This window comes from Macaca thibetana, chromosome 5, assembly GCF_024542745.1.
Source record: "Macaca thibetana thibetana isolate TM-01 chromosome 5, ASM2454274v1, whole genome shotgun sequence".
Classification (NCBI taxonomy): domain Eukaryota; kingdom Metazoa; phylum Chordata; class Mammalia; order Primates; family Cercopithecidae; genus Macaca; species Macaca thibetana.
Window position 1 is genome coordinate 147,807,072 of NC_065582.1, and position 11,740 is coordinate 147,818,811.

Here is an 11,740-nt window from a genome sequence, read left to right on the forward strand (position 1 = left end):
GGCGTCTTCCTGGCTGCCCACTGGAGGCCGTCCTCAGGTCCCAGAGGCCACTTGGCAGTCACGGCTAGGAGTCCCCCTCCATAGGCATTTCACAGCATGGCAGTTTGTTTCTTTTTGTTTGTTTGTTTTTTGAGACAGAGTCTAGTGCTGTTTGTTTGTTTTTTGAGACGGAGTCATGAGCCAAGATCATGCCATTGCACTCTAGCCTGGGAGACAAGAGTAAAACTCTATCTCAAAAAAAAAAAAAAAAAAAAAATTACTTTTAATTAAAAAAAGAACTTCAGTTAAAATGTATAATTTTCTGGGAAAAAAATGTATAAAACCCAACAACAGAAGATATAGAATATGTAAATAATTGTCATGGAAGAAATAGAAAATGTGTTCGTTGTCCTTCAAAAAGTAACAGGAAGAGCAGTTCACAGGAGAATGTTACCAATCTCTAAGACATAGGTGTTTCCTATGGTATTTAAACTGTTGCAAGACCAAAGATATTTCCTAATTCTATTTTTGAAATAAACATTATTAATAATATTCAAATCCAAGAAAGACTGAGTCTAAAATGAAATCAGCTCGGATGCAGTGGCTCATGCCTGTAATCTCAGGACTTTGCAAGGCTGAAGCAGGAGGATTGCTTGAGCCCAGGAGTTTGAGAATGCAGTGAGCTATGATAGCACCACTATACTTCAGCCTGGGTGACAGTGCAAGAGCTTGTCTCAAAAAAAAAAAAAAAAAAAAAAAAAAGAAAGAAAGAAAAAATAAATAAATCATTGAGAAATCTTACTTGTGTATATCCATGCAAAAATCCTAAATAAAACATTAGCAATCCAGTAGCACAGTTTAAAAATAACACATACACACACACACACACACACACACGCAATCCTGCCTGATCAAGGGAGCTTATTCCAGGAATTACAGGACAGTTTAGCATTAGAAAACCTGTTACTCATCATCATATTTATAGAGATAAATGGTTGGTTATACTAAAAACATGTTTGACAAAATACAATGCATTTTTCATTGTAACTTCTAATAAAAATGAGATAAATATATACTTCCTTAATGTGATAAAATGGTAAAATATATTTGGCTCAAACAAACAAAAAAAACCCAGAAATATGTTTAATAGGGAAACACTAAAAGCGTGCCCTGCCAAGCCAGAAATTTTCTAGGATGTCTACTACTGCCATTTTATCTACCATTGTATTGGAAGTACTAGTCAATGCAGTTAGTTAAGCGATCAGAAATACCAAGTTTCAAAATTGGAAAGAATAGGTAAAATGATCACTTATTTTGCAGATGATACCATTGTGTACCTGGAAAATCTAAGATAATTCCCTAAAAACATCATAAAAAAGAAAAATTCAGTAAGGGACAGGGTATAAAAATATTTTTAAAATCAATAGGATCCACCTATTTAAACAATAACCAGTTAGAGGATACACTGCATATAAAACAATTATAAATAGATAAAGTAACTAGGAATAAACTTAATGAGAAATTTGCAGGATCTTTCTGAAGAAAACTTCAGTAAAATGCTGCTGAGTGACATAAAAATGACTTGAATAAAGGAAAAGTGTATCATGTTCTTCAAGAGGAAGACGAATACATAAAGATGCTAATTCTTCCTAAATAAATAAAAATAATATCTTTTGAAACAAACAGGTTCATTTCAATATCCCTATGAAAAGTAAACTGTGAGTAGTAGCCAGGAAAAAATTGAAATGGAAGAATACAGGAGAGGTACTCAGTCCATCAAGGTACTGGATTACCAACTGACTGGTATTGGGACGACTGAGTAATCATTTAGGACAACAAGTTCAAGATCTCACACTCACATTAGGGTGACTTTTAAATGGATCGATGATCTTAAACATTATAAAAGTAATAGAAGAATCAATGCTATGACTCATTTATAACTGCAAAATTGGTCTTTCTAATCATGACGGTAACTCAGAGAAGAGACTCATTAAATTGACTATGTGGAAAAAAATGTGCACAGCAAAAAAACTATCACAAGCTAAGATAAAAGACCAACAAGTAATAGGCAAAATTATTTGCAGTTTATTGAGTAAGCAACTAAATCTCTAGTAAATAAGGAGCTTCTAATAATTGAAGAAAAGACCACAATCCAGTAGGCAAATGGTGAAGGATAAGACTGGACTGCATACAGAAAAGGAAGTACAAATGGCTGGCACTTACACACATGAAAGGCTGCTCAGGGTCACTCAGAATAAATTCTTCCAGAAACAGTTTTTTTGTGTGTGAGCCTACTATGTGCCAATAATATTAATAATATTGACCTTCTGGATATAGAAGGCAGTGAATCCCTACCCGCTACTCCCCAGAAAAAAAAAAAAAAAAAAAAAAAAAGAGGCAGGGCATGGTGGCTCATGCCTGTAATCCCAGCACTTTGGGAGGCTGAGGCGGGTGGATCACTTGAGGTCGGGAGTTTGAGACCAGCCTGGCCAACATGGTGAAACTCCGTCTCTACTGAAAATACAAAAATTAGCCAGGTGTGGTGGCACACACCTGTGATCCAAGCTACTCAGGAGGCTGAGGCAGAATTGTTTGAACCCAGGAGGCGGAGGTTGCAGTGAGCTGAGACTGCAGTGAGGCTAGAGTGCACTGCACTCCAGTGACAGAGCGACACTCCATCTCAAAAGCAAACCAACAAACAAAACAAAACAAAAAGATTTTTGCTTCATGGAGCTTACATTCTAGTGGAAATGCAAATTAAAGCTACACTGAAATGCTATTTTTAATCTATCAGATTGGCAAAAATCAGAAGTTTGACACCACACTTAATACAAAGCACAATAGGAACTCTCATACCTTATGTGTCAGAGGGTAAATTGGTACAACTTCTGGGATAGATAATTTGGTAGTAACTATCAAAGTTACAAATACATAAGCCATTTGATCCAGCAAAATTATTCCTAGAAATTTATAGATTTACTTATACAGGAGAGAAATGATGTATGTACAATGTTTATTGCTAGAGGGTTTGCAATATCCAAAGATTAGACACAATACAAAAAGGAGGCTGTTTACTTGATGATACATCCATGCAATGGAATACCGGGGAGTTGTAAAAAGAAATGAGAAAGTGCTATGTGGGAAGATGTCTAAGATATATTGTTAAGTATTCATATGCATATAGTATACATATATTTTCATACCAATTGGGTATGGTGTGAAATGTATATGTATATAGTAGACATATATTTTTTACCAATTATGTAAAAAAGGACCAAAATAGCATATACATAATAAAAGTATAAATTATATACACAATGTATATATTATATATACATACTCAGTATATATAGCATATACATATATAGTGTGTTATACATATACAGTGCATATATTACATATATATACACATATAGAGTGTATATATGTAGCACGTATATACACACAAACTGATATACAGAAAACAACCTGGACCGGCGCAAGTGGCTTACGCCTGTAATCCCAGCACTTTGGGAGGCCGAGGAAGGTGGATCACAAGGTCAAGAGATCGAGACCATGCTGGCCAACATGTTGAAACCCTGTCTCTACTAAAAATAGAAAAAAAAAAAAATTAGCTGGGCATAGTGGCGCACACCTGTAATCCCAGCTACTCTGGAGGCTGAGGCAGGAGAACTGCTTCAACCCGGAAGGTGGAGGTTACAGTGTGCAGAGATTGTGCCACTGCACTCCAGCCTGGTGACAGAGCGAGACTCTTTCTCAATAAGAAACAAAAACAAAAACAAAAAAACCCCACATAAAACTAATAACCTTACTTACCTGTGGCAGAAGAAGAAAAGAAAGTAAGAAACTATGTGATGTGGTGGGAAGTGATTTTCTAGGAGACTGGGGAAGAGGCAGCCATTTTCCTAACTGTTCCTTCATAGTTTTAAAAATTTTAATCATGAAAGTGTATTCCTTATTCAGAAAATTAAATTTCAAAAATATTATTGAAGGAAATTTTCTAATTAAAAAAAAATGTACCAGGCCGGGCATGGTGGCTCGCGCCTGTAATTCCAGCATTTTGGGAGGCCGAGGTGGGCAGATCACCTGAGGTCAGGAGCTCAAGACCAGCCTGGCCAACATGGCAAAATCCAGACTCTACTAAAAATACAAAAATTAGCTGGGAATGGTGGCATATGTCTGTATCCCAACTACTCAGGAGGCTGAGGCAGGAGACTCATTTGAACCCAGGAGGCGGAGGTTGCGGTGAGCTGAGAGCGCACCATTGCACTCCAGCCTGGGTGACAGAGCGAGACTCTGTCTCAAAAAAAAAAAAAAAAAAAAAAAACCTCAGAGAAGGTTCTACGGTATTTCTGTACCAGTGTTTGATCATCTTCATGGACAAGAAGCATCATTTTCTTGAATATACTAAATCTCCCTTTCTGATTTATCTTCTTAAGCAATCACCCAAATTTCTCTTTAAATTGTAGGTCACCTTGGCTGGGCATGGTGGCTCACACCTGTAATCCCAGCAATTTGGGAGGCTGAGGCGGGTGGATCACCTGAGGTCAGGAGTTCCAGACCAGCCTGATCAACATGGGAGAAACCCTGTCTCTAGTAAAAGTACAAAATTAGCTGGGCATGGTGGTACATGCCTGTAATCCCAGCTACTCAGGAGGCTGAGGCAGGAGAATCACTTGAGCTCGGGAGGTGGAGGTTGTGGTGAGCCAAGATAGCACTATTGCACTCCAGCCTGGGCAGCAAGAGCGAAACTCTGTCACAAAAAAAAAAAAAAAAAAAAAAAAAAAAAATTGTAGGTCACCTCAATTCAGGGTTTTGTATCAAAAGTAGAGATGTCTATGAAACGAAAACTCAATTCTTTTTTTTTTTTTTTGAGACGGAGTCTCGCTCTGTCCCCCAGGCTGGAGTGCAGTGGCGCGATCTCGGCTCACTGCAAGCTCCGCCTCCCGGGTTCACGCCATTCTCCTGCCTCAGCCTCCCGAGTAGCTGGGACTACAGGCGCCCACAACCGCGCCCGGCTAATTTTTTGTATTTTTAGTAGAGACGGGGTTTCACCGTGGTCTCGATCTCCTGACCTTGTGATCCGCCCGCCTCGGCCTCCCAAAGTGCTGGGATTACAGGCGTGAGCCACCGCGCCCGGCCGAAAACTCAATTCTTAATATTAAAGCTAGAAAAACAAGACCGTGGATCTCAGGAGAATGAACGAGAAGCCATGATGTAGGAAATAAAGTTTCATCTTCCACCTTGAAGTCAGCTGAGGATAATATTAGAGGAATTTTATAAAGTCACACAGTCATGAGCAGGAAGACAGATTAGAATTCATCTAATTTGTAACTTTGCTTCTTGGTAAAATTGTCCCTGAGATCAAAGACATCATTAATATTCTCCTTAGGGACATATTTCAACAAAATGTGATAGAATAAAATGTTTGCAGTTTCCAAACAAAGATTCTTTGCTTGCTACTTGACATTGGACTTTAAATTTGTTCTCTACGTTGTCTTCCTTAACTATGCTTCAGGTCTTTGTGCCCAGGACGTGGGGCAAGCAGTTGAGAGAACTGGGTGAAAGGTGTTAGAGAGGTAGGCAGGAAAATTAGAGAGGGTGGAAAGTCCCAAAATCCTTTCTAGAGGTCGAGCATGGTTCTCTTGCTACACTTACTACATTAGAATAAGCATGTCTCTTTTTGCTATTTACTAAATATAGACTAAAACAGTTCTCCTTCTTAAACAGCAGAGACCACGCAGAGGCTGCCTTTGGATGAAGTCCAGGAAGTGCTTCCCCCAATACCAGAACTATAAGTTACTTCCGCAGCGTATCCGTGAGATCAATATACACGGTGAGTGATTATTTGGCTTTATCGACTTTATTCGTTATAAACACAGATAGATTCAAGGGGGCACAGTTGAACCCCAACTCCATTTCTGTCTGGTAGGAGGTAGAAAATGATGAATTTGCAGTCAGTTCATATGAATTAGATGACATGAAATAAAATGACTATTTTCTCCAAGATCTAGGGAGGATCAGTAGATGGATCTCTTAGTTTTTTAAACTGCTCCTGAGATGTTAGCTTATCCCTTGACCCTGTTTTTCCTGGAGTTGAGCCATAATTTAGTTAGACTATGAGAAAACAGAGAATGAGATGTGTAAAGCAAACTGCCTACTCCCCGATATTGAAATAAAAACTTCTCTAAATGTGACATCTGATAATCTAAATTAATGCCTATTGATTTCCATGTATTTAAGTCTAAAAGTATGGTCAAAAGTATTGAAATTTTTTTCATTCATTCATCAAATCTTCCTTGAAATTTTTTTCATTCATTCATCAAATCTTCCTTAAGTAGCAATTATGTTAAAGGCACTAGGAATAGCCATTGTAGGGAGTATAAAAATTATAACAGGGAAGGGGAGGGAAACTAGCATTTATTAGTACCCCTCTTATTGTGCTTTGTGGTAACTGGTTATATCATTTACTCTTCAGAATACGTTGGTGGTTATCAGTCAAGGTACTATCAGGAAATTGATATTGTACTCAAATTGAATACTTTGAGAAGAGTTTAATGAAGGGCATATTAAGCCAGGATGTGGGAAAAATGAAAAGGGAGAATGCAGCACCCTGAGACAAGAAATAGTGGGGCCCTGCTACTGTATTTAAGACTAAAGGGGAAAGAAACCCAGAGAGACAGAGACAGAGGCAGACATGCACGCATGTACACACACACACACACACACACACACACACACACACACACAAAGTGTGAGGAGGGCTGTTTGACAGGAGCTGTGACATTTGCTCAAGGGACACTATAGCCTGGGGTCACCCTGAAAAGAGAGAATAACTATCCAAACTTTGGGAACTCTTATACACTGTTGGTAGGAATGTAAGCTAGTGTAGCCACTATGCAAAACAGTAGGAGATTTCTCAAAAAACTTAAACTAGAACTACTGTTCCATTCAGCGATCCTACTACCGGGCATCTACCCAAAGGAAAAGAAATCACGGCAGGGTGCAGTGACTCACGCCTGTAATCCCAGCACTTTGGGAGGCTGAGGCGGGCAGGTTGCTTGAGCTTAGGGGTTCGAGACCAGCCTGAGCAACATGGTGAAACCCTGTCTCTACAAAAAGTACAAAAATTAGCCAGACATGGTGACATGTGCCTGAAATCCCAGCCACTGGGGAGGCTGAGGCAGGAGGATCGCTTGAGCCTGGGGAGTTGAGGCTGTAGTGAACGGTGTTCATGCCACTGCACTCTAGCTTGGGAGACAAAGTGAGACCATGTCTAAAAAAAAAAAGAAAGAAAGAAAGAAAGAAAGAAAGAAAGAAAGAAAGAGAAAAATAAAATAAATCACTATAGCAAAGGGATACCTATACTCACATGTTTACTGTAGCACTATTGACAATAGCAAAGATATGGAATGGACCTAAGTGCCCATCAACAGGTGAATGGATAAACAAATGTGGTCCATATACACAATGAAACATTTGCTGTAAAAAATGAAATCATGCCATATGCAGCAACATGGATGGGACTGGAGGTCATTATCTCAAGTGAAGTAAGCCACGGACGAAAAGGCAAATATCACATGTTCTCCACTTGTAGATGAGAGCTAAAAAAATTGATCACATGGAGGTAGAGTGGAAAGATAGAGAACAGAGACTGGGAAAGGTAAGTTGTGGGGAGAAGATGAAGGGAAATGGATTAAAGGGTACAAACGTACAGTCAGGTAGAAGGAATAAATTGAACATCTGAAAGCACAGTAGGGTGACTATAATTACACAAAAATGTATTGTACTTGGGCTACAGATACCCTAAATATTCTGACTTGATCACTAATCACTGTGCATTATATACATAGAACAAAAGTTAGCAGGTACCCCATAAATATGTACAAACAACCCCAACTTTACCATCCTTTCTTCCTCTAATGTGCTGGTACTCCCCCATTGACCAAACCCAGTCAGAGCCAGAGGGCACTAGAGCCCAGTGGAGGCAGTTATGTAAGTTGACCTCCCAGGGCACCGAGCAGGGTGGAAACAAGTAGAGGGCAGATCCGGAGAGATAGCCAAAGGGATCCAGCGTAGATGGCTCAATACGCCAAACTGAAACTAAGTGCCAAGGATCTATCTGTGTTCAAGATTAAAGAGAGGCGGGTCTTACTACTTTGTGTCTCAATGCAACCGGGGTCTGCTGTTGGCTCAGAAATTCCTAAGTAGCATATAGTGTAGTCATATGATTGTGTCAATGATATATTACTGGATATTATTATGCTTGAGACCTCTGATTCTGGTTCTTCATTCTGGGATGTTTATCTTTGCATCTGAAGGGTTCCTCTTTCTTTGTTCATTCACCAAATGATTTTTGACCACCTACTGTATGTTGAGAATTCTACTCATTGACAAAAACAACAATGTAGTCAATGGAGGAGTCAGATTAGAGAACCCCTAATTCCAATAAAGACTCAAGGAACATGACAGAGGGATTCACATGGGAAGGGAGGGCCTTGGGGAGCACAATAGAGAGACTCCTCCTTCAGAGGACATGATGCCTAGTGTTTAGATGTTCAATAAGGATTTGTTGAGTGAATGAATAAATCCCAATTTCTATGTCTCTGTGCTAGAATCATGGAATGTTATAAGTGAAAGAAACTGGCATGAACACTTACACTTTCATTTGATAAATATAGAAAATAAACCAAACATACTCTAGCAGCAGATGTTAGAGGAGACTCTAGGTTTCCTTGGTCCTAGGCTGAGAAGTTTGTTATCACTGAGCACATTGTCTTCTTAGGGATATAATGGGGGATGCCATCGCATCACACAGAATCAGCCCTGGGGTCACCCTGAAAAGAGAGAATAACTATCCCAACTTCGGGAACTCTTATACACTGCTGGTAGGAATGTAAACTAGTATAGCCACTACAGAAAACAGTATGGAGATTTCTCAAAAAACTAAAAATAGAACTACTGCTCCATTTAGCAATCCCACTACTGGGTATCTACCCAAAGGAAAAGAAGTCATGGAAGGGTGCGGTGGCTCATGCCTGTAATCCCAGCACTTTGGGAGGCTGAGGCAGTCAGGTTGTCCTGAAAGAGCCCTGAATCAGAGACTTGAGGACATTTTTTGGTGGTCTTATAAGGCATAGTTTTAACAAATGGTTTTAAAATTGTTTTCTACCAGTTCTAATTCAAGTAACACTTAACAAAATTTTTGTGTGAATAATATTTTCTTGCTTTTGTTTAAATCTTCAGAATATCCTTGGGCACCTTGGACTGAGCCCTTTGAAGAATACTCATAATTTTATTTTGTGAATGAGTAGACTGGAAAATGTTTGGGTCCAGCTGAGGATGCACAGTTGGAAAGCAGGAGGAATGCTGACTGGTTGATGAAAACTAGCTTAAGAGCATTCATTTGACCCATGAGATCAAGGGAACAAGAGTATTTGCAAGAAGCCATTATGAGTCATGGAAAACAAGATGATGAAACCCATGGAAACAGCAAGAGAATTCCTACTCTTTCTCTTCTTAAAAAAATCTATCACATACAGCACAGAATGGAGTCAAGATTTTAATTTTGAGGAACCAAAAAAAGGATCAAATATGAAAACCCTTTCTTTTATTGGGCCACATTGTAGGTGCTGATTCGATAATTTTTTCCTATGCAGATAGATTATTTCTATTTTGTGGATAATTTAAGAGGGTCTGGTTGTTTGTTTATACGTTTGTTTGCATTTATGAATTTTGCTGCCTTTTAGCACCAGGATGTTTTTAAAAAAATTCAAAGAGGCCGGGCAAGGTGGCTAACGCCTGTAATCCCAGCACTTTGGGAGGCCAAGACGGGAGGATCATGAAGTCAAGATATCGAGATGATCTTGGCCAACATGGTGAAACCCCAACTCTATTAAAAATACAAAAATTAGCTGGGTGTGGCAGCGCGTGCCTGTAGTCCCAGCTACTTAGAAGACTGAGGCAGAAGAATCGCGTAAACCAGGAGGCGGAGGTTGCAGTGAACCAAGATCATGCCACTGCATTCCAGCCTGGCAACAGAGCGAGACTCTGTCTCAAAAAAAAAAAAGAAAAAAAGAAAAAAATTCAAAGATACCAAAATAAAACAAATTTAAATAAAATACTTAAGTACTTAAATCTAACAGCAAAACGTTTCCTTTGATTCTTTTGGCTTTCATATTTGTTATAGCCATTATTAATGTCAAGCATAATTATAGTTATTAATGACGATAAAAAAAGCACATATAGACAAGAGGGCAGCTCTTAACATTAAAATATAAAAATGCTTTTCCAGAGTTAAGGTGGAACTTAATCTCCTGGCCATCATTATATGGTTAAAATTGCTTATCTGAGTTGATTTACAGAGTTAACTGCAGGGTCAGATTTAATAATCAGTGATGGGGTTGAGGACATGCTACCCCAAAATATGGCACCTTGGCAAACTGAATGTTTTAAGCTGAAGGATTTGAGAAAATGGCAAATTTTAAGTGGAAATATTACTCTGACCTTCCTTTGCCACCTTTCTCTCTGGAAGCAGGTAATAAAACCTTTGCTGACCTTCCTCGAAAACACATCATAGGACCTCATGTGAGAGGTGCTCTTCCTATATCCACAGAGGAAAGGCAGTTCCCTATCTCCCAAGACACAGGCACACAGAGGAGAATCTGAACAAACGGGCCCTGCTAAGTTTCCCTCCATTTATTCCTATTAGATCTAGTACTCCTTTTGCCTGATTATATTTCTCCAAGTCTTTCTCCATTCTTCATCAAACCTACTACTAAAAACACTCAAGTGTAACTGTTTCCTCTGATCTTCATTTCCTAGAGATGGCCCTTGTGTTATGTAGAATTTATTTAAATAAATCACTATGTTTTTCTCTGGTTAATCTTTTGTTATAGCGGATTCAGCTCTGAATTTAAAAGGGTAGAAGGAAAAGATATTTTTCCCTTCCTACATAACCAATCTAACAGGCATGAATATTCCAGAGGTTTTTTTTTTTTTTTTTTTTCTGGTATTTGATTATTTTTTTCTATAGATCACAAATTGAGATTCTAATTGTAAAATTTAGAGATTGAAGATTTGGCAAACGGAATTATAGTAGTCTCGCTTTTTCTTGTCTGTGTATCCCTAAATAATAGGTGAGTCAAACTCAGGTCTGGGATTTTTCAGCAGGCGTGTAGGGCTATTACACCCTATGAGATATGGATACTATGCAACTTCTCAGAAGCCAAATTATTGTTTCCCTACACACTACCTCTTATGTTCTGACAAATGACTTAGAAATCAATGAGCACTTGGCTTGCAAAAAGCATATATTAAGCTTTGAGTCCACTTAAATTGTGGCAGCTTTCAGGAAGCTAATTTCACCTATTCATTAAAATAATTGACTTTTAACAGATACTGTGAAGCACACAAAGATGTAGATGGCCTACACTGCCTACAGAGAATTTACACTCTGGCAGAGGAGACAGGATGTGTACGCCTCTGGTGAAAATACTAGACACAATACGGTAAGCTAAGTGTCAATTGCAGGATGCAGGCTTCCTGCTGAGAATTTACAAGCCAATAGGATCAATTCCAGTTGAGAGGAATTAGGGCAGGCTTTTGAGCAGGGTTTTGAAGATGGCTTTTCCTGATTTCTCAGAATCACCAAACCTCTTAAATACACACGTTCTCAGCCCCCATAACTGTTTTCATACCTATTACTTTGCCATTATTTTTGTGGTTACGAATTAATGTCTGGCTTCCTTTCTAGACTGGA

At 38.9% G+C, this 11,740-nt stretch overlaps 1 protein-coding gene across 4 annotated transcripts in view; it reads left to right on the plus strand.

The window, feature by feature from the left end:
• TMEM156 (transmembrane protein 156) overlaps positions 1-10,874 on the plus strand; it is a 62,710-nt gene extending 51,836 nt beyond the window's left edge. For 2 of the 4 annotated variants that reach the window (XM_050792042.1, XM_050792040.1), the window contains exons 6-7: positions 5,710-5,815; positions 9,226-10,874. In XM_050792042.1, coding sequence (XP_050647999.1) covers positions 5,710-5,777 — 68 coding nt within the window. In that variant the 3' untranslated portion in view covers positions 5,778-5,815; positions 9,226-10,874. Of the gene's footprint in view, positions 1-5,709; positions 5,816-9,225 lie in introns of those variants that run through there. The other 2 variants (XM_050792041.1, XR_007725929.1) reach the window with 2 other exon arrangements.
• Positions 10,875-11,740: the final 866 nt, after the last annotated feature.